The 24,700-nt window shown below is 36.0% G+C and overlaps 1 protein-coding gene across 1 annotated transcript; it reads right to left on the minus strand.

Annotated features, from left to right (window-relative positions):
• Positions 1 to 303: 303 nt before the first annotated feature.
• Positions 304 to 23,753, minus strand: LOC131038553 (uncharacterized). Its single transcript, XM_057971029.2, has 5 exons — positions 23,491 to 23,753; positions 23,301 to 23,399; positions 22,992 to 23,099; positions 22,716 to 22,810; positions 304 to 655 (listed from the first exon to the last, which is right to left on the minus strand). The coding sequence occupies exons 1-5, from the start codon at positions 23,665 to 23,667 to the stop codon at positions 580 to 582; spliced, it is 555 nt and encodes a 184-aa protein (XP_057827012.2). The 5' UTR covers positions 23,668 to 23,753; the 3' UTR covers positions 304 to 579.
• Positions 23,754 to 24,700: the final 947 nt, after the last annotated feature.

Genomic DNA, 24,700 nt, shown 5'->3' on the forward strand with positions numbered 1-24,700 from the left:
CAAATAACTTCGAAATCTCCGAAGCCTTGAATTTTATCTAGATGATTGTCAATGGCCAAAGTCAACAAAAGTTTCAAGACCATAATCTCTACAAAGTTATTTGTAACACTGCCCCAAACCAGCACTCAAGCAGGCATAATGATGATATTGTATTAAGTAAGAAGAGTCCAAAATTATGAAATAAATTTAATATGAATATTAAATAATTTTATATATACAAATGTGCATGTGTGTGTGATGCATGTGTATGTGTAATAGATGTTTCTCTAATACATATAGATAGATAGATGCACACACAAAAAAAATAATAATAATAATAATTTTCATAATATTTAAATTAACAATCATTATTCATATTTTACAATATAACTAATTTTACTAATATCACCCCAAAAAAATAGATTTGAATAGAAATTCATCCACATTATTTTTGCAACCTAATTATACATACAAAATTTAATTCTAATTAATTATACTGTTATTGTAAGAGCACATGATAAATAATGATAGATATCAGAGATTTGGTGTTAATAACACCCCCAAAAAGTTCATAGCTAGATTTATATACAATGAGAGTGACTATGACCAAGGTTCCTTCATTGTCGGGTCTTTTGGAAATGGGCGAAAATTAATGAATGGTGCCAACAACAACATCCTGCACCGATAAACACCATGAGAGGATATGAGAAAATGAGAATATTTACAAAGAGAAAGCACTTTGAAACTATAGTAGAAAGCACTTATTAGACAATTCTGTTATCCATGAGATTGCAATCGAACATTTGAAGGACTCAATTTTTTAACTATCCTTTAAATGTATAAAAATTTAGAAAAAAATCCGCCGTGCACACTTGTAAATTTGCAAATTGTCAAGAATTGTATATCTAAGGATTGTGTCTAGTCACATCCTCTCTATGCACGTGTTCATGGCATCCAAAACCTCATTACTAACATTCAATCAATCAAAGAAGAAAAACTTGGGATTCAAGTAATTGGTCATTGCATGCATGTGCTAGTGGAGTTGTTGGCTCTACCTTCGACCAATTATGTGTCAAAATGAACTCATATTTACTTTTATTTTCCGATAATAATGTTTGATGGTGTCCTTAGCCTTGTCCATGGTATCAAACAAATAAGCATTAAGTTTTCCACCCATCCATCAATTGTAAACCTAAACCAAAGTTTTCATCACTTAAAACAAACTACTGATAGAACAAGAAATTAAAAGTAAATAAGATTTCGTATAAGGCTTTAAAACTTACAAAGTAGTGGACTCGATTACTTTGCAAATTTGAAAATGACTAAGTTTAAAATTACCTTTAGGATATCTTTCTTGCTCTTAGAAAACACATTATCGAAACTAGTCAACAACCTTATAACCTTTCTACTTTGGCTTATTAGAATATGGGTACTTCAACACCTAGTGGTCATAACCATCTATGTAAGAGAAGATGGTGAGATTACAATGCTCTACTATATTATAAAGTTAGTTGTGAATCGCGTGACTCTCAATCCCTAAAGCTCATTACCTTTGGTGTGGTCCCTTATCACCTTGATTTCTTAAGGTTGATTGTAGATGTATTTGGTGACGTTTATTGCCTCCTCCATTGTGAATTTTACTAATTTGAGTTCACCTCTAACATCTATATGGCCCCTCTTGGCCCCGTCACATCTAATTTGAATCCTCTCACTTCAGCTTTCTTTATTGTCCCTAGCCTATCCGCACCCAAGCCTCTTGTTCATTCTATACCACCTCGTCAAGTCCAACTTGCCTCGACTCTCAACTCACACATTGTGCATGCTTGGGAGAAGAAGCTTGTGATTAATTTGTCAAATGCCCTGATTGACCCCCTCCCCATCAATTTTTTAAAAAGAGATCGTGGTTTCGTTGTCGCCCCTAATTTTACCCATTTTACCGATTTTCTCATTAAAATTGAAAAGGTGGTTTGAGATCTTCCTAAAACATTGCTGAAGAAATTAAGCAGGATTGTGTTGTTACTCTCAAGCATGCTAAACCTCGTCGGTGTAACATCGCCAAAACTCAACTTCAAGCCTTTAGAAACTTATTAAACAATCCCGAAGTCATCATTTCCAAGGCAAACAAATGAATTGCAACATTTTAAACAATCTAAGATGCATTATCTTCTATTAGACTGAAGCAGCTATAAAATATTAGCTTCCACCCCAATCTCCGAATGGGCTTAAAAAGTTAAAACAAAGAACTCTCGTTCATCTTTTGATGAAGCCACAAAAAAACCAATTACTTTTTTAACTTTTTTTTCCAAAGAGGTGACCCCTCACATTTATGGTATCCAAAAAATCTACAAGGTAGGGAGTCCCTTTAGGTCCACTGCGGATTCCATTGACTCCCTGACCTACAAGTGTTGGGAAAAATTACATTTCTCAGTTAGTTTTTAGTTGGTTTAGAATAATAAATAAAATAATGTTAGTAATTTGATAGTTAATTGTTAGGAGTTATTCTTGTAGGTAGATTTTGGAAGTTTTGTACAAGAAATGTAAGGTTATAAAATGTCTATTATCTAACATTGTAAGATCATCCAAATAATCAATTGCATATCAAGTTTTCATAGAAAAACTTTTTGTTTTCACAACAAGTTGGCTTCCCACCTTGCCAAATTAGTTTAACTTCTCATGCATAAATCCAACTCCATAAAAAATACGGCCCATTTTATTGACTTCATCAAAAATGAAAAAAACTAGAGGATAATGACCTTTTAATTAGCATTGATGTGATTTCTCTTTTCGCCAAGGTTCCCATATGTGACTCAATTGAGTTAATTAGGCAATAGACCAATAATGAGATTATCAACTTGGTCAAGCTGAGTCTAAGATCCACCACCTTTCCATTACAAGGCACAATGAATAAGTGGATGTTGTAGCTATGAGTTCTCCTTGATCCCCTATTGTGTCCAACATTTACATGGATTATTTTAAAGATCTTGCTCTTCAATTTTTTTTCCTCAAACCAAAATGGTGGAAATGCCATCTTGACAATACCAATATTTGTTGGCCCCATAGTTTGAAGAAATTTGAAGAGTTTCGTTCTCATTTAAACAACCTAAACCCGTGCATTTATTTTACCAAAGAACTACAATTGAACAACCAACTCTCTTTCCTTGACATTCTCTTCATCAAAAAACCAAATGGCTCCTTAGCTCACCATGTCTTTCACAAAGCGACCTAAATTAACTGCTATCTTCACTCCTCTCATCATCATCTAGCCCAAAAAGTTCATGTCCTCAAGATGTGTGTGTGTATACACATGCATGTCCTCAAAAAGGTGAAGAAATTATATTTAGCAACTTTTCTTCTATGCTTAGAGGGGTAGCTCCCTCATATGATAAATTATATAATCTTTTTTACGTATGATTTTTACTAGAAAGCATGAAAGGTGAATTATGTAAACTACCTAAAAAAAAAATACAAAAAGTGTGAACACAAAGTCTCACAACAAATACAACTACAAGCAAAGAATTAAAAATTATAAGATAATCACTAAATATTGCTTAAACTTAAGAATTAGAATACTCAGATAAAAAATAATTTTAAGATTGAAATGAACCTGTTAATACCTCACATAACATTCATGAAAGAAATTCAATGTATGTTGCAAACTTAACATCAAAATAACTCACTACAGCAAAGATCATAGACCCAAAATTTTGATATTTCTATATTCTAAATTGGAGAGCCCAAAGTTTCCTTTCCCATCTTATAAAAATGCTCATGAAAGGTAAATACAAAGGAGAACCCAAAATAATAGAAAACTAGTCAGCTAAATGCCTATAGATCCTTTCTTCTTCTCTCTTTTTATATTTGTACAATTGTAACTAGTTGTAATTACCTCTGGGAAAAAGTATTAAAGATAAACTTTATTCATGGTTTTACACTTCGAATAAAGCTCATTGTTTTTTATTACAAAATAGTCACAGAAATTACTTAACAATATGAAAAGGAAAAAATAACATGATGTTATGACATGACCCTTTTATCCTATAATTGGGGTCATTGTCCTTATCTTGAACGCTGGCATGAATAGCTACAATTTTCGCTTTATATTCTTTAAAATTTGCCGAAATTGGTAAGTAAAGCTTTGCCTTTTGGAGTGAACACGTTCCTTAACCTTGATTTCCATGTCAACATCTCTTCATTAATTTCATTTAAATTCTTGTGTAGATTTAGATTTTTTTAAGGTGATCATATGTGCTGACATGTGTCCTATTTTTCCATTGCATTGCAAGTAAAAGTTATCTTTATTGCATATTTCTTCTGACATCATACCTTTGAAGGTTTTCTTAACAATAGCGGCCTCTAATAAACTAGCCCTATCATCCTTCATATTATCGACATCAAGTGAGAAGCAATTGATTTCGCAGACTTCATCAATCATTTGAATTTTGCAATAGATTGTCTCGGAATCATTCTTACATTTGATGCCTTGATGCCTTTTTACCAGCTAGGGAAATCACTCTTCTTTGGATCACTGAAAAGTGTTCCCTGACCAAAATATTTACATTTATTTTCATCAGTTCTCTAAACTCTTTCAACAAGGCACAAACACCATCTTCCTTTATCGTAGCCTAACATTCAATATCTATTTCTGCCTTTTTATTTTGAAATTGTTGGCATAACTTCATGGCTTTTTCAATGTAAAACAAGGAGTCAAGAGTAACTTTTTCTACCTAGGCTTAAGTAACTCTCCTACAAGTTTGATACTTATTTATCTTTTCTATAATGTCTGAACTTATTTTCCATCAGGAGGTGCATTGGATGAGGTCAATGGCAAAGCATAAAATGGCTCTGCAGAAGTATCAATGATAGATCTAATATTAGTGAGAGAGATCACCTGTTCTAATTTCTCTTTAGCTTCTCTTTCTTTCTTCACGGGATTCCAATCAATTTTGCAAGTGATACCCGAGAATTGTGAATAACATTGAAATCATTCTCTTTAATGTCTTCTTCATTTTTCTCCGTTGTAGGTTCCGCAATTTCTACAAATTGATTACCAGAGAAATCAAACATAAACCAAGTTGTGTGAACCTTCTTTGGTTGAGTAGCTCTTAGCAATTTAGCTACTGCATCAAAATCAGGGTCCTCTACTTGAGAATATTTCGTCTTTTTTGATACGACCTCTTTGAGCTATGGGGATGGAGCTGAAACTATTTGGGCTTTCAAGGTCAAAGGGGGCAAAATAGTTTTGGGCTAAATTACTATTGGTATTAGATGGTGGGACTAGATGGAGGAGGATTAGGAGTCTGAGAAGGATATATGCATGGAGGAGAAGGTTGCGGTGGAGGAGAAGAATGTTGTGGGGGAGAAGGGAGGTTTTGTGAAGGAGGATTAGAAAGAACATGGATTACCTGTGGATGCTCTTGAATGTGAGCTTGAGAAGTATCCATTTCACTTTGTGGGGAAGGCCTCCCAATTTCCAGTTTCTTCCTTGGAATTTGGCTCTCTTCTTCACAAGGTTTCTGCAAATCAACTCCCTTCCTTGGATCATCATCTCCAACTACTCCCGCTACAACAAATTTAGACCTGGTGGCATCGATGGTTGTGGCACTTGGACCTGAAGGAGAAGAAGCACTTGCCTTTTTCTTTCATGTATATTCTTTGGGATGAGGTTTCGTAGTAGTATGTTTAAAAACCTTAGACCTTATCCACCTTTTTGTTCTTAGGACAACATGAACAATCTTCTCTCTTATATCTATCACTTTTTTCTCATTCCAATCAATTGGTTGGAGAGATTACATTTAAATAGAAGAAATGAAGACACGGTCTATTAGGTTTGAGCAATCATCCTCCACATTCTCAGGATTCTAGAGCAGATCAAACTCCTCGACTTGTTTAATTGTCAACCTTATCCAGTCTCTTCTTCCCACGTCAAAATCATCCACACAATCTTCATAGAAATTTTCTATATGTTGGACATGGTTATGAGGAAGATATAAATTATCCTTGACATAATTATTACTGTTGAAGGATAGCCTGGTTGTATAAGAATGGATTCTTATTCTTGTTACAAGCCTTTCTACATTTTTGCATCAGCATAGGACTTGCAAGTGTAATAGCCCAAGTTTACTGGGAATCTACCTTCTTCCTGTCTTTGCATCTTTTGCTAACTGTTGTCATTTTCCCACATACTCCAATGAAAATGAAGTAATCATTCGCATACATAAGAAATTTGAAAGGGACACCATCAAATCAACCTAGCCTAAGGTATGTGAATTTAGGGAATTGGATGAATAGGCTACCATATTTGGTGATTAATTGCAAGGCTTCAGGTTTCTCTTACAATAAGCATGTTGAAGGCATCATTGACTCTTCTAAAGTCTGTTTCTAACCTCCCTCTATAGTTGCAAATTGTAATCATATATATGCATTGTGTTGTCAAACACTCCACGTCCACAGACCAGGCCAAGCCTTCATGGTTGCAATGACATAAAACAATTAGGATTCAACGTTAGAAGAATTCATTCTTCTGAAATTTAACCAATTGATCATGCAAATGGTCACTTATGATCTATCCCCAATCAATATATTGTGAATCATGTTCAATTGTGAGGACAAATTGGCAAATCCAATTCTCAAAAACATTTGTACCTTTGCTTGCCGCAACCTTATTCAATAAAGTAATTATGTCTGATACTCCTTCCACAAAGTGGCCTTTGTATAGGCCCTATGGATTTGAGACTCTCCCTTCTTAGGCACCTTTAGCAAATTTCTTGCAATATTATTTAAGCCGGTGCCTTTTGCTTCTTGGAAATGATGGTTGCAAGTTTCAATAGTGACATTTGCAAAAGTGTTTTTAAAAGGCAATCTGAAAACAATACTAATATTTGGACCATCAAGTCTGGTGACCACCTTACCATCGCCAGCTCTGACCTCTCTAGTATCAGCTTGGTAGTACCTAGTGCATGCCAAAACTAAGTCCGCACACCAAACAACCATTACAAATCTTTCATTGGTTGCCTGGGGTCTTCTTGCATCCTCCCCAAAAAATCTCCCATGTCAATATGTCCAAGGCAACTATCTCCAACCTTAGCCAGCAAATTGTGTATAATGGTAGCTTGTTTGCAACCTTGGTATTTGTACTTCATTTTTGGGAGTTTTGCGATGAACCAGAGAGAATATACCAATATTTCAAGAAAACGTTGATAAAAGGATATAGAAAGAATGTTGGCTATGTGCAGGGCAAGTTGCGAACAATTATAATTCATTAAAGGATGGATGAAGCATCAAGGTGAGTGGGGCAATTGTGGCAGGACGTGAATGATTTTCTAAAAAGTTTTGATAGCTCAAACCTTCAGGTAGCTTCAAATTTCACAGAAAATGGACGACTGTGGAAGCTTACCTCTAAGCAACAAGAACAATTAGCATGAACAAGGGTGAGTGGCCGCAATGGGTTGTAGCTACTATCTTCTTTAGAAAATAGCAATGGATGAGGTAGGGCATGTTGTAAACACACATATACACATATATACATATATGTGTAAGATATGTGGTGGAGAACTTTTGCTCTTGATAGAGAGGTCACAAGTTCAAATCCCACTGGGGGGTAAGATATGTATGCCTCACTTGAAGCACAATTAGGTGCCTCCCGCAAGGAGTATGGAGTAGCCCATATTGCTATAAGCCATCTGTAGACCCATATACAAACTGCTCGCCATCGTGGACTATAAAAGAATCTCTTTCTTTCTTTATTTCTATATACATATATCATATATGTACACATGTATATTATATATATGTATATGTACATATACATATATGTGTGTGTGTAGATATATGTACATTCAATGAGTTAGAAAGTTTGAGAACTGATGGAGGAGCATCCACGTGGAGTGAACCCAATTTAAATTTTCAAACTGCCCTTCACATAGGCATTAGAAATTTGGGATACTTGAGGAGTGGAGTCTCCATAAGACACTAATTTTAGCAAATGTGTAATGGTTATAAAAATAATGAATGGGAATGGACTGCGCTTTTATGGTTTTTTTTGGTGTGTCTCTTTATTGTTGGGCGTAGCTTTGGTGGGGGCTGCAAAAACTTATGGACAGAAGTGGGTGGAAAAGAATCGACTGAGGAGAGATTGCATAATATGGGGTATTGACCAAGGAAGAGTGAGGGGTGTGGCTGCATAGAGAGGGGGGAAATAAATGTGAATGGTGAGTGCGTAGCTACAAGCAGAGTGGCTGCATAGGGATAAAATAAGAAACGAAGAAAGTTGAGTGTTACGTAGAGAAATAGAAGACGAGGCAGCTTAGGAAAAGTTAGAAACTATTAATAGAATGTGCATGGGAAAAGGAATGGAAGCGTAGATTAGACATTGTGAATAGATGATGGTTGTGGATCATGGAAAATTGCAATTTGGCATGAGCAGAGAAATTGTGGAGGTTGCAGGGTAAGAAGTCAGGTAAGTATGCATAGTAGAAGATAGAAAGCATAGAGATTGTTGACTGCAGGGTACGTGGAGCAGAGAAAGGAAGAGTAGAAATAGAGTCAGAAAGTATAAGTCTTGAGAGAGAGGTTTGTTTGTTAATTAGAAAGAGGCTAAAAGAAGGCCCAAATTGTGAATTGTTTGCAGCTGATTTGATGAATAAAATTTACTTCATTGTTACAATCTAAGTTTTGTAATTAAGAGCAGAGAGTCTCTGTTTCTGTTCGGGTGTGTTAAGTTGTGTGAATTTGTAGCTTGTGAGGAGGTCATTTTGTCTTCCATTAGTGGTATCAGAGCGGGTTGATTCTGGGTATGCAGGTAGATTCACTAAAGGGAGGCAGTTTGCACCAAAATTGACCTTCTGAATATTGTGAAAAATGTATGCAAGAGAAGCCCAATGTGATTGGGGTAGAGGAAGATAAAAAAAACGGAGGTAGAAATCCTCCTGATGTTGCTTGTGGTGAAGATTTCAAAGCCCTGATAAAGCAAGTTGAATCATTACAAGAAATTAGAAGAGGTTTTTCTCAAAGGAGAGAACCTAAGAGTGAAGAGGATGAAACCACAGAAAATGTAGAAGATACAAGTGGTGAAAAAGATGCAGCAATAGCAACAGTTGTGAATGACCCTTTGTTGAGGGTATTGTCAAGATTGGGAAAGTGACCAAAAATTGATGTGCCTACATTCAGTGGGAACCTAAATCCAAAAGAATTAATTGACAGAATAAACAACATGGAAGAGTACTTTGAGTTTGAGGAAGTAGAAAATCCTGACAGAGTAAGGATTGCAAAAACAAGATTGAAGGGTCATGCTTCAATTTGGTGCAAAGAAGTGCAGCTAGAAAGATGAATAAGAAGTAAAGGCAAAATTACAAAATGGAATCGAATGATTGAGAAAATGAAAAAGAACTTTATTCTAGTAGACTATGAATTAGACTTGTTAAAGAAGATGCAAAGTCTCAGACAAGGAGGAAGAACGATGAAAGAATATAAAAAAGAGTTTCATAGGATTTTGATCTGGAGTGGTCATTCAAAGACCAACAAAGAGAAGGTAACACGTTACATAATTGGGTTGAAGCCAAGTATATAAGAAGAGATAGCTTTGGTAAGAGTTTACGCAATGGAAGATACATACCAGTTTGCCTTGACGATTGAAGAAAGATTGAACAAGAAGTTTGAGAACAAGCAAAGAGGAAGAGGCCTAAATGAAAAGAAAGAGGGAAAATCATATGGAGATTAGGATGAGGATTCAAATCTGAAAAATCAAAAAAATAAAGAGCATGGCAACAACAAAAATGGAAGGAAAGATGATTCATACCCCCGTGAACAAGATTCTAGAGGAAGACAAAGATCGGGTAGAGGGTTTGGAAGAGGAAACTACAAGATAACTTGTTTTAAATGTGGAGGACACAAAGCATATGAATGTCCACAACATGGGAACATAAAAAGAAGAAATGAAGGCAAAGCAAGAGTTGCAAATGTCATTGACAATAAATCTTCACAATCAAAGGATGCTGAAAATGGAGAAGTGCTAATCACGAAGAGAGTCTTATTGAATGAACCAGTTCAAAGAAAGAACTTGTTTAGAACAAGATGCAAGTGTCAAGCCAAGGTATGTAATGTTATCATAGATGGTCCAAGCACTGACAATCTTGTTTCCAAAAAGATAGTGAGTAAATTGCAGCTAGAGAGGAGAAAACACCTGCATCTGTATAGGATAGCTTGGCTACAACATAAGAAGAAAGTTTTGGTCAGCGAACAAAGCTTGGTAAAATTTAATATTGGAAAGCATTATGATGAGATAATATGTGATATCATGCCTATGATGTTTATCATGTTTTTTTAGGGAAGCCTTGGCAATTTGACGAGAGCAGAACACAATGGGTATGCTAATACAAACTCATTGATGGAGGATGGAGTGAAACATAAGTTGAAGCCATTGCAAGGAGTAATGGAAAAGGTATGCAGCAATGCAAGGGTTTGTTTGACATCAAGTTTTTAGATGATATGAAGCAAGAACATGTTTGTTTTGCTAAAACTAACCAAGAAGTGGAGAAAGATGATTTGTTGATTCAGATTGAAGCGGAATGGAATGAGTTGATTTCAAATAAAACAAAGGTTGCAGCAGAAGGTGAGGTAAGCTCAGATTTTACTATTTCCTTTGATGAGAATGAGGGTGAAGAAATAGAGAAATTTGTTGCAGCAGTAATTCCTTTTAATGAAATTGAATTTGAGAGACAAGATATGGATGTAAATGAGGAGTTATCTGGTGATTCTTTATTTGAAAGCAATGAAGATGAAGATCCCTTAGTTAGTGAGCTAGATTACTTGTTAAAGAATGTGCAAATTAGGCCTCATAATCATTGTACTAATGCTGTTTTGAGTGAAAATAATCAGACTACATCAATGACATGTCTTTCAGAAGGCATTAGAACAGTAAATTTTCATGAGAGAGACAAGGTGGAAGGAGAGGTGAAAAAGTAAAACAGAAAGAGAGATAAAGGGAGACATTTGTTTTGTTTAAGGAGAAGGTATGAATTCACTTCTTTATTCTGGTTTTAATAGACTATGTTGGCGGGAAGTCAAATATTATACTTTGAATCTTATGAAGGGTAGAAGTAGAGGAGTAAGATTGAAAGGGAATGATATTGTGAGGTTGCCGGAAGTAAAGAACAGGAAAATGCCAGTAGACAAAGCAAAAAAGTGGATCCAAGACCAACACAAGATCTACAAATATTTTTGAGTTCAACTCAAGACACATTTTCTTCTACAATGGGTGTCTGATGCAGGAGCATCCATGTGGAGAAAACCCCAATTTAAATTTTTAAACTGCCCTTCATGTAGGGGTTAGAATTTTGAAATACTTGAGTGGAGTCCCTGTGAGTCACTAATTTTAGCAAATGTGTAATGGTTCTGAAAATAACGGATGGGAGTGGATCGGTGTTTTTTTTTTGGTGTCTCTTTATTGTTGGGTGTAGCAATTTCCTAGCAGAATTTTTTGGTAGGAGAAACAAATTGGGCTTAGCTTTGGTGGGGGTACAAAAACTTATGGACAAAAGTGGGTGGAGAAGAATCGACCAACCAGAGACTGCATAATATGGGGTATCATCCAAGGAAGAGTGAGGGGTGTGGTTGCATGGAGAGGGGGAAAAAATGAATGGTGAGTGTGTATATACATGCAGATGGGCTGCATAGGGGTAAAATAAGAAACAGAGAAAGCTGAGTGGTACGAAGAGAAATAGAAGAAGAGGTGGCTTAGGGAAAGTTAGAAACTGTTAATAGAATGTGCATGGGTAAAGGAATGGAAGCATAGATTAGACACTATGAATGGATGATGATTATGGGTCATGGAAAAGGGCAATTTGGCATGAGCAGAGAAATTGTGGAAACTGTAGGGTAAGAAGTCAGGTAAGTGTGCATAGTAGAAGATAGATGTAATGTCCCCTACTATGCTTAAGCTGCTTTACCCATGATTAATCTATTTCAATAAACTTATGACTTAAACTAAACTGATTAGGAGACAAATCTATCTTAACCTGAATCAGTTCTGCAATATTCCATAATTCAATTAGTAAAATGTTCATTCAAATTACTGTTTCTGTATATATATATATATATTTAAATTTATTTTCAGATAGTATTATAATATTTATTTTACTGCAGAGCAGTTCTTATAATAATTATAATCATTATATTACTTTCTATAATTATATTATTATTAAGTTTTGTATAATAACATTATCGTGCTTCTTATATTAAGCATACATATCAAACACATCCTCATGCATACCACCAAGAGAAAGGATGTTACTGCCTGTAACTTAATAAAGGTTCTGGTCTGATTTGATGTAATATCCCCGTTAATTTTTTCCGATTTTTTCACAAAGTTACATTCAACACAACACTTGTTAATGTTAGGAAATGAAAACCAAAAGCTGCTGAAAGTAACCCTCCACTTTCTGATCACCGAGAGCCCAATCTAGGAGGGTGAGAGCATACAGTGTCAAGGGGATCATTAGATGCCAATATCTGAAAATGATTACAATCTTCGGGCGGCAAGCCAGTCCCTTCCGCTTATACAGCAGGATATTAAAACAATGCAATCACTTGGCGGTAAACCAGCCAAGGACAAGCCAAAGAACTGAAGAATGCAATCACTCAGCCGCTTGTGCAGCGGGAGGACAAGAAATGGAAATTAATATCAACTCCACCGCTTATTCAACGGGAGGACAGTATTACAAACTCAAGATAGGCGGCCAAGCCAGCCTCTTCCACTTATGCAGTGGGAACCCAATAAGAAATCTGAAAGATAGCTATCAGTACTACTAACCAGCTTTACAAATTCATTACAATGATTTCTGAATATAAGAAATATTACTAATCTAAGATAGGCGGCTAAGCCCTCTTCCCCTTATGCAATGGAACAACAGAAAGTCAAAATGTTGCTGTTAGTACTACTAACCAGCATTACAATAAGTATGAAATTTGATAATCAAGTGCTTATTATGAGCTAACAACTGCAACAACACCTCCAATCATCACCTAACCACCCAATCTACTCACACTCTCAAAAACACACCCAAAATCCAACTTTCGAAAATCTAATATATATGACAGCAGGCTGGAAATGCATAACCAGCAACACTAATCCACACCAAAAATCTCCTAGCTCACTCAAAACCCACTCAGATCACCCAAGAACACACCCAAACCAACAACAAGCATTGAGCGACCAAGTACGAACTGGAAAACAGCAGCAATATGACCCCAAACACTCAACAGGCAACCCAAAGCACTCCCAGCATAAGGCGTTACAGCAGAAAACTTCGACTTGCATAATTAAAATTCAATACTCCAAGAAAACCAACAAAAAACTTACAAGATAAATTGTCCATGACATAGGAGATGAATGAGCGAATACCCAGAACGACCTGACGCACACATGAGGAGCTACGAACGAAAACACGCTTCAGCACACACCACGACCAGCAACATGAACACTCAGAAAAAACTCCAAAATATCTGAAATTGACACACAAATCTGCAACATTGTTCCTCAAATCTAGTCCTCTGGATGAAGAGTCACAAGCTCAATTAGTTGCTATACTGCAAGCAAGAAACCAAGCGGTAGCTAGGAGGTATGCATTCCCTGAAGCTTCACTCCAAATTTTGGCAGCACTTCGTTATAATTTTCTTCATAGATGATGAATGAGAAGCCCAACACTCTCATTTATAGATTTTGAAGGCTCAAATTCAAATGCAAATGCCTCCAAATTCGCCCAAATCACATGTCATTTCATTCCACTCACATTTAGCGATTTATTTCATTTCATTTCCTTCAAGTATATGGCACCCAAGATGAAAATCCACCACCTAGTCTTCAAGTTCGAACTTTTCCCTTGGTCCACACTTTGCAACATAAAAACATTATAACTTAAGCAGATTTTCATCCATATCGCCACTTTTGATAAATATAATGCTTAAAAAAATAATATTCATGAAATTGCACTTTGGCATCCAAAAAGAAGGTGAAATAATTCACCCAAAAAGACTTAGGACAAAATTAATATTTTCTCCCTTCCTAAGTCGTCCATCCATAAAATAATCAAATATTAATACCTCATGCCTAAGGTATTAACATATTAAAAATACCTTCTCCTCAAATATTGATTATTGCCAAAATGAGCCGGAGACTGAAGTGCTGGAAATCACCAAAACTGAACTGAGTTGGGGCTCTGAACTGAATTGCTAAAAATAGTCATCTGAGTGAATACAAGATCCTACCAAAATAATACTGCCAGAAATAGCCACTGAGTTGAGCTATAGAATCCTTGCCAAGAATAGCAACAAAAAATGCTGGAAGACCAACTGCTCAAATTGACTTGCCGGAAATAGCCATTTGAATAGGCCTGTTGACATCCTGCTAAAAATAGAACCGCTAAAAATAGTACTTACTAAAAATAGCATACTGCTAAAAATAGTAAGTGTTTCCAAAGTGATTTTAACCAAATTCTGAGCAGTCGTCGCACTTACTAAAAATAGTAAGTCTGGAAAAAGTCACTCGATGCAGATGCATGTCGAACCATCTTGAAGCTCTCTGAAAACCCAGAAGGAATCCAGAATCCAAACTATCAAACTCCCACATATACCCCCTGAAAACACCAAAGAATCCTCCTAGAAAATAGGAAACCCTAATTTCTGCCCCCTACTAGCCTACGAGCCTCCAAACTAGGATAATGGCCAACAAAACTAATCACTGCGGAGAAGGGGACATTACATCTGATCGATGGATGCAGATTATATATATATATATTTCTTATAAGATTATATTAGATTGTGTATTCTACATTCCTTATGCAATCAATTATGTGCCTACAACAATTGCTCTTGAGAGAGATCCAAACACGATGATGGGATTCAGATATATCCTCCTATACTAACAGTACTCAACTGTATTAGCACCATCCAACATATTATTAGCAGCATCATACAATATATTATTAGCAGTATCATACCAGTATGTAATTATTATTATGACATTATTTTCAGTATTATTATTATATGTAATTAGCAGATTATTACTTTATTGACAGTATTACACCCGTAAGTAATTTCCAAGCGATGAAAAACTGTTGTCTCCCTCTTTGTCTTTCCTTAATTTCTCCCCTTCCCCGCTTCTTATTCCCCTCCACATTCGATGGTTGAATTGCCTTTTTTATATCTTGATTGTGAATACGACAGGTGGCGTTTCCAAAAGATACAACTATTCATTAATTCTTCTTCTCATATGCTAATCGCACCTTTCCAAAATGATGGATGTTTACTTATCATGCCTCTTTAATTTAATCGCATTGTTCTCTAATTAGTGCTTGCTTATGACTAATTAATCTTCTTTATTAATTGGATACTCCATTTGGTGCCACTGAGTTATGATAGTCTTTATTGTGTAATGTCCCTTCAAATTCGTCATTCTTCATAACAACTTATTAATCATTCACTTCATCAATACAAATTGCAGCCTTGGCATTATGGGTAATGGCAAGATGCTATCTTTAAATTGTAACTCCTTATATTAATCGCTGCATTATTAGACTTATTACTGTCCATTGTTGAGGGGACAATCTCTGACACCAGCAGTCTACTTAGCATATGATTTAATAATTAATCCTATTTACTGGTCAGGATTCATCTATTATATATTGTTTTTATTTGTTCTCTGAATGTATTTATTATTATATTTGTTAGAAATTATAATGAATGTTTACTTAATAATTCATTATTGATCAATTACAGTTACAGACTGTTATTTATTAATATGTAATATTTATTTATAATATTTCCAAATATAATATTAATTCATTTTAATTAAATATTTCAAGAATATTAATTAATAAATATTAATTAAATAATAATATTTAATAAATAAATATTTAATTGGGGGGTTCACCCCATAGCGCAGCGGTACTGCTGCGAGCCTCCCTCAATGGAGGTCGTGAGTTCAATGCACGGGGCTTGGCCCCTCTCCGCCCCCGCCATTCCACGTCATCCGTCGTTGTACTGGTCTGCTGACTTGGCAGACAAAGGTTTGCTTTGGCCGGAGAGGTAGTTCACTGTTGGTGCACACCGAGGAGTGATTGATAAATTTGGAGCGTGCTCTTGGTCCCCCCAATGCTCGCTGGTCGATTGCTCTTTGTCCGTTGGCTAGGAAATTGACAGATGTGCTCTCAGGCTATGTAGGATGCTTCAAAGAGGATGCCTTGGCCCTCGATTCAGAGATGAGGTCCTCCTTGTGATCTCACTGGTTCATAGCTCCAGTCAAAAGCACTTGCTTTAAAAAAATAAATAAATAAATATTTAATTATTCCAAGTAATCATTTCTAAATAAATTATTATATTAATTAATAATAATTACTTCATTTAGGTTATATATAATGATCAAGGAGGGGACATGACAATAGAAAGCATAGAGATTGTTGACTGCAAGGTACATGGAGCAGAGAAAGGAAGAGTAAAAAAGGAGTTAGTAAGTATAAATCTTGAGAGAGAGGCTTGTTTGTTAATTAGAATGAGAAGCCAAAAGAAGCCCAAATTGTGAATTGTATGTAAATGATTTGATGAATAAAATTTACTTCATTGTTGCAATCTAAGTTTTGTAATTAAGAACAAAGAGTCTCTATTTTGTTCATGTGTGTTGAGTTGTGTGAGTTTGTAGCTTGTGAGGAGGTCATTTCATCTTGCATCAAGAACTCACCAAAAAGCCAATGAATCATTTCAAGTTCACAAACTTGTGAACTAACCAAAAAGGAGAACATGAGAAATTTTTTGAGCTAACTTTGTTAGCCTTTCAAAGAAACTACAAACCTAAAAACCATTTACAAAGGCATCACACAAACAATAGGTTCATAGACTCAGAGAAAAACTAACACAAAAGCTTCATCACAAAAACGCAAGGTTCATGAACTAGAGAAAAAGTCAACACAAAGGCCTTTTGTAAAATCGCAAGGTTCGTGAACTGAAGAACTTTGCAAAAAGGTTCAAGAGAGGTTGAAAGAGCTCACAAAGTTAAGGACTTCACAAATTTTTACATTTTGCGACTTCTCTTTTCACTATGACTCTTCAAGGCAAAGAAAACGCAAGACATGAGGAGAGACCAAAATTTTTAGAAGACTTGGAGAAAAAAATTTGGGCAACACTTGACAACAGTTTCAATGAGAACCTCTGACATATAGTGCCAAGTATTAGCATTTTCCACTTTGTAGGAGGCAAAATCAACTTTAAGAATGCTAGTTGTGCACCTCAAGTCACTAAGAAGTTGATGAACATGCAATAAATACCATATGTCCACCTCTCAAATAAAATATTTTTGCCATCCTTGCATTGAGTTCTTTTATAATATTCTAATCACCTTAGTATATTTACACCTTCCTTCAACAAGAGCCTTGAACCCTTTTCCAATATTATTCAATGCATGGACCAAAAGTTTCCAATATGAGCTCCTTGCAATATAGAATGCATCTTTTTATAATACCAAACTGTTGTGAAAACTACCATTTCTTATCATGATTCTCATGGTTTCGCACAATAAATATGAGTCATTATTACACGCCATGAATATCTTGACGAACAAATTAGCCTTATGAGAGCAACCAAATAGAATTCTCTATAGTAGATGAGCTATGTTGGCTCACACTTAGTAGTCTAGTGTCACTAAAGTCCTAAACACCTAATTATTCGTATAACAAAGAACTATGCTCAATTTGGCTTCTTAAGTGAGGATAGATGATCAAACAAGCACATTGCAAATATCACATTTAAACATGCACAACATTGTATTAAATCACCATTGCACAAAGAGTACGTCATCACCAAAATGTGATAGTCTGTGCCTTAAAATATAACCTCCGATTCCTTCTCTTAGTCTAATAATATAACCTCCCATTCCTTCTCTTAGTCTAATAATACTAACTCCAATTGGCATTATTCCCACCCTTTGTCCACGGAAGACTACTCTCTGTCATAAATAGTCTTTTACCATTATTGTGCTTTACTACCAAAGTGTCCACTCTGTTTCCCTTTCTGGAGGCAGTGTATTAGTTAATTGAACCTATGGACTCAAAGACATGTTGAGCTTAATATGTCAAGGTCAATTCTAACCAGATCCACAAATAAGCATGAGATTTCAGAGGAACATGAGAGAATTATTGTGTTTCTTTGGATGTGTATGAATATCTCTGGAGTTAATTAGAAATGTAATAGATCTGCTAGACATAACATATACTTTGTTCACAGGTTTCACCCCTTGAAAAAATTGAGAGCCTGATTTTGGTGGCAAAAGTGGGGCACTGGATCTGCTTCTCAGGATTAACAATGTTGGCAACTTAGACAGAAATTCTACCTTTCAATTAGGTATGATTTTATAGACGTAACTCTCAAGGAGTGAAGTATAACAAGCACCTCATAGAGAAACAATTCACAAACTTAAACTGGCACCGTCAAGTTTTCATGTAAACCTGGTCTTCCTTGTCTGGCTGATAGGCAACAAGCATGAGGACCAACTTTATTTTGAATTCATCTATTTATGTTTTCATTTTGCATTAAGCAGCATGTAAGCTCTATTTGGCTTTCATGTCTTTTGGCTGAAACAATAAGTTTATTGCTCATTGTTATGACATTTAAGAAATAAATTGGTTATAACTTATGATGCAACACTGAACCCGCCCTATGTTTTGCATAGTAGAGAAATTGGGGGAAATCGACTTTCTAATAATAGCAGTTGCATATAACTGCTTTGTTTTCGTGGGATAAAGGGAACAACTGTAGTTTCTTAGCTATTTTTTAGATTTAGAGAGTCAAAATAAGAGTTGTTTACTTGCTGATGCCTTTAGATTGTAAATAGAAACACATGTTGGTGAGATAAGGAGCAGTTAGAGATCTGTAAATTTTTCTTTTCTAATAGAAAAGATACCTATAATATTTTCCTTTCGGTTTAAGATTTATCATCTGTGCTCCATGTTTTCTTCATAATATCTTCTTCCTTTTCTGTTGCGTTTATTTCTAATTCTATATCGAATTAACAGACTGCAGAACATGGCTAGCAGAACAGAAGTAAAAGGAGTCTCTGCATTATCTATTAGTCACTGCATGTGGTGCGTCTATAATATTCTCTTTACCGTTGTGTTTGATTTCTTTGTAAACAGTTTGGTTCAGTTTGCTGAAGAGGGGAGAGATAGCATGTCACGCATGTAACTGCTTTATTTCGTGGGATAAGGGGAACAACTGTAGTTTCTTAGCTATTTTTAGATTTAGAGAGTCAAAATAAGAGTTGTTGTAATCTCCCCACGTTGAAATATAATTGAATAATAAAATTAAAATACAAAAGAATAAAAATTAAAATATAAAAATATAATTAAAGTTAATAAATGGTCAAAAAGGCATGAAATGATAAGTTGTGACTCCCCCAAATATGAGGTATAAAAGGGAGAAGAGAACACATTTGAAGGAGGGATAATTTGGAAAGGAGAACTGCAGATCTGCTTGTGAAAGGTTGTGTCCCTTTCAAAGAGCAGAAATAATGAAGAGTTGCACACTTTCAAAGGGTGTGTCTCTTGCCAAAGGGCATACATGATGAAGAGGTGTGACCTCTCCCTCACATTGAGAGATATAAAGGAATGTAATCAAAAGCATCCAATCACATCACCATCAATCAGATCAGATCAGATATGTTATTAAGTTACAGGCAGTAACATCTTTGTTCTTGGTGGTATGCATGGGGTGCTGAATATGTATGCTTAATATATGAAGCCTGATAATGTTCTTATGCAGAATTTAGTAGCAATATTAATATAAACTACAATATGTATAATAGTCATACTTAAATTTCATATACATTCATAGTACATGAAAGACTATTATATATAGCCCAGTCCTTAGTCTTCTGCTAATGCTTACGTAGGAATAGGGGGAAGTGTAGGGAAAGACTAGATTTCTGCCTTCAGGCTACTAATAGAAGTTTCAAAACTTAAGGTAAAGGGATAAATCAGTACAAATTTATACCAAGCAATTCATGAGGCTGCCATGAACGTCCTAAAGGTGAGAATGTGAAGCCCAAATTCAAAGAAAGGGAAGGTTTTGGAGGTAGAGAACAAGAACAACAGTCTTTTGGAGATTTGGAAGCCCTTGAGATGTTTCATCTGCAATGAAGCTCACAAAGCCCAAGACTGCCCACTAAATCCAAAAACTTCAAAACAAGCAATGCTAGTAGAAGAAGAGGAGCCACCAGCCATAGAACTAGAGGCTAAAACTGGAGAAAAAATGATGTTGCAAAGAGCCTATATATTAGGACACAAAGAGACCTCAAATGCTAAAAAGAGCATCTTCCGAAAAGAATGAAAGTGCAAGGACAAAGTGTGCAAGGTGATCATAGATGGTGGATCTACTAACAATTTGGTAAGTATAAAAATGATAAATAAATTACAATTTGCTTGTATTTCAAAATTAAATCCTTATGAGATTTCCTGGTTGAAGAAAAATCAAACTGTGCATGTAGATAAATCTGGTCTTGGTGCCTTCAATATCAGGCTCTATGAAGATAAGGTATTGTCTGATGTAGTAACAATGTATGCTTCCCATGTGTTAGTAGGCCAGCCCTAGTAGTTTGACAGAAACGTAGTCCACCACAGCCAAGAAAATACCTATGGACTACAACGTGAGGGGAAGGCACATAACCTAAAAAACATGGGAAGTGCCCCCCATCTAAAATGTCAGCTTTTTCTCTGCTAGCAAAAGATAGGCTTCAACTTGAAGAGGAAAATGAAATTCTAGATAAGGTATTGTCTGACATAGTACCAATGGATGCTTGCCGTTTGTTACTAGGCTGGCTATAGCAGTTTAACAGAAATCTAGTTCACCACAGCAAAGAAAACACCTATGAAGTACAACATAAATTTAAAATGTCAGCTCTCTCTTCTAGCAAAAGATAGGCTTGAGCTTGAAGAGGAATATGAAATTCTACATAGGACAAGGAGTCAGACAGGCGCATTTGGGAACCAGGGCAAATGAATTGAAGAGTGAGGTAAATAGAGAATTGATTCAAAAGAAGTGGAGCAAGACTCAACTGACAAAGTTAATAGTGCACCTCAAGGGATACATGATGAAGATTTGGCTGACAATGATCTTCATTCAAAGGAAACATCGGAAGATCCTACAAGTAGTTCTCACTGGATTGAGAGGAATGGTGAGTTGTGGTATGAGCAAGATCAGAGAAAATCCTCCAAGAATGTTATCAAGAGTTTGGTCAATGACAACCTCGCTCAGTCTGAATGCAGTGGTAGAAGTATGAATCGGACAAGCTAAGCGGTTTCAAGTTTGCTGGTAGAAGTAGCAGACATTGTTTTGACAGGTCTACATTAGTGATTGCACATGGTTCTGACAGCCCAAATCAATGGTGGAACGAACATCAGCGTCTTTCTGACACTGGAAATGCATGAATGGGCAGATTTAATGGTGATTCAAATTGTGCCAAGGAATCACAAGGGGACACTTGAAGGAAAAACTGCTGGAAGGTCAGCACTCACATACTGATAGAGCTGAAATTGGGGATGACTTTTACAAAATTAAATTTCTCTGAACCAAGAAGTTGAGAAATTTTAAAACACTGGGTGGATGATGCACCACTGAACCTACATTTTGCATGGTGGAGAAATTGGGAGAATTGACTTTCTAATAATAGCTGTTGTGTGTACCTGCTCTGTTTTTGTGGGATATGGGGAACAGCGTAGTTTATTATCTATTTTTAGATTGAGAAAGTCAAAATTGGACGTGTTTACTTACAGATGCCTTTAGGCTGTAAATAGGAGCACATGTTGGAGAGATGGGGGGAGTTAGAGATGTGTAAGTATATTTTTCTAATAGAAATGCGTTCTACTGTTTTTCCTTTTGTGTTTTAAGATTTATTATCTGTGCTCCATGTTTTCTTGAGAATATCTTCTCCCCTATCTGCTGCGTTTATTTCTAATTCCATACTGAATCATAATGCGGAACAGTAGTAAAAGGAGTTTCTGCATCATTTATTATTCACTGCATGTGATGCAGCTATTATATTCTCTTGACCGCTGTGTTAGATTTCTTTATCAACAGAAGTTTGGTTCAGTTTGCTGCACATAGCAGAGACTATATGTGCTGCTTTTTATTCTGAGAAGACAAGGCTATAGATAAGATCCCATTGGCGGCATGTGTTTAAAGAGTTTCCCTATTTTGAATCCTGTTTTGTGTGCTTTTTAGTTTATAATTTAATTACAAGTTGTAAATCAGGGTATCATTGGAGATTAACTTGCAGGAGCAGAGGCTTGTCTGCAATAACAGATTAAATGAGGCGTTGTATGAGTGGGCTCAAATGCTTCCTGTGTTTTCTAAAATATAAGGAAATAAATGGGATACATAACCACAGGCAGCTACAGTTAGTGTTCAAGATCGCCAAATTTCAAATAAATATGGATGTTGAGAAACAATGGAAGTCTTGCCGAAGCCTTGAACGCATAATTTGGCTTTGTCATATAAACTTCTGTGTTTCTTGCAGCTCAAGGTCAATGGCAGATGTTAGTGAGAAAAATAAACATTACAACTCAAAACATGCATCAAGTCAGCATGCCCTGCATATTATTGGACTTCATCATCCATATGAATTGGTAAATCAGAAACGAAGAAAGAACAGTTCTAAATAATCTATCTACTTATTTGAAGAAAAAAGAAAAGAAAAAGCTCACCCTGGGAAAAACAGGAAGACGAGCAAGAACTGAAAAATTGTTTCAGGCAGGTTTCGCTTGAACCACCGCAATCTCAAGTAGTTGAATATGATAAGCTGTCATGCGAATACAAAAATGACGAAATGAGAGCCTCCCTATGTTAGCAATTAAAACAAAACAACTAATCCCATCTGGATTGTGAGATAGTTGGTGACATTGAAAGAGGTAAACTTTTTGTGCAAAATAAATGTGAGTGCAACAAACAAGCTAACCTACTGGTAGTGTAATGATTCATACAGGCACCACAATGATATAGGCGAAGAGGACAATTGCAGATGTTATCGCTATCTGAACCCACTCTTGGTCGGTGTACTTGGTTAAAGCCAATGCTGGAGGAGAAGTAAGCTGTGCTGTGTCGTTCAAATGACTGATTAGTATGTCAAATTCAACAAGCAGAGAGTTTCTTAAAACATCAAACGGTTCAACAGTGAAAAGGGAATTATCCAAAAGTTTAAAATGACAGGCCTTTTTATTTTGGAACATCTGTAAACATAAAATAACAAATAATGTACCAAATGTTTAAGCTTTTCTAACCAGCTCACTCACCAATGCCCAAACTGGAATTATTATGAAGGAACTTGTGTTTTTGTTTCCCCACTCGTGTGCTGGTGCTGCGCCCTCATCCCTCGGTGTCTCCACAATGCGCTGCGTACATTCATAAGTAGAGCATAGTAATGAGAAGGCATGTGGTTGAATAACAGAAGCATTGTGTTCCTAATACAATTCATTGCCAAACCTGCAGAGAATTGGTGGCCTTGAGAGATCGATGGACTTTCCCACCCATTCCCCGTGGAGTCCCAATTCTAATTGGGGATTTGGAGCAACAAGAGGGCACTAAGTGTCCATGTCCATGTAGATAGGAGGAATACACATTAGCCTGAGGAATTGAATTGAAACATACAACACTCGCCATGGCCCTGCTCCTGAGCCTGCTTCGTCACTCTGTATGAGCGTCTATCCTTGAGCCATCGTTTATCTTCTATCGCGGTACTTATCGTCATCGTAAGGAGAGGCTGAAATAACGCAACTTTCCCTTGCTTCAAGAGCCCTTGCCGATCTTTCCCTACAGATGTGGGAAGGGCAAGATGCATTTCAACGTTCTAGTTGTATATTTAATTTTGTTAGGGTAAGAATAAATGAAAGATTTTAATGTTATTTACAAAATCAAGTAGTTTAAGGGATCCAAAACATATTTTAAGGTTATGTTTGAATTTTTTAGGATGTTGGATTTCTTATTATGGATTGTGATCAAGAAGCTAGTCATTTTGATGAATCTGTTCTTAGGATGCACCAATATATAATTTATGGTGCATGAAGATAACTTATGTATTGGTGCATCCTAGGAGTTGGATAGTCATGTCTATTTTGTTGATCTTTGTTTCCTCAAATAACTCTTGAGTGTTGCCACATTTTAATTTGTTTTTGTATTGGGTATGGATATCTTCGTAAGCTACTACAAAGTGTCATTCCATCTCCATCACACCTTTACTGTAGAAAATGCAAGTTCTCTCATTCTAAACTTTCTTAGGTATAATCGAACTCTCAATCTCACACCTAAGATGAGGCAGTCAAATCCTCAACTCAATTACCAACCTTGCTTTTCCCTTAATAGCAATTCATAGATATATTCTTTCTTTATTTTCTCAAGTTGGGTTAAACTCTTTAAAGCAGTAAGCTTTCTTCTATCCAATCTACTTTGTTCACATGACAATCTTGGATTTTTTCACCACTTATTTTTTTATTTCCTTGTTGATGTTAGGGCACTCCTACAAATTGATGCCCTACTTGTTCAACCCACTTGTTGTTCTACTTCATCCACGTCTTCTTCCTACGACCTAATTCTTCCTCCAAAATTGTTTTGGACAAGTTGATGCCCTAGTTTAGCAACCTTCTTTAGATAGTTTAGCAATTGGTTATCATTGTTGCCTCCAATGCTAAGGTTCTTA

Source organism: Cryptomeria japonica, chromosome 10, assembly GCF_030272615.1.
Source record: "Cryptomeria japonica chromosome 10, Sugi_1.0, whole genome shotgun sequence".
NCBI lineage: Eukaryota > Viridiplantae > Streptophyta > Pinopsida > Cupressales > Cupressaceae > Cryptomeria > Cryptomeria japonica.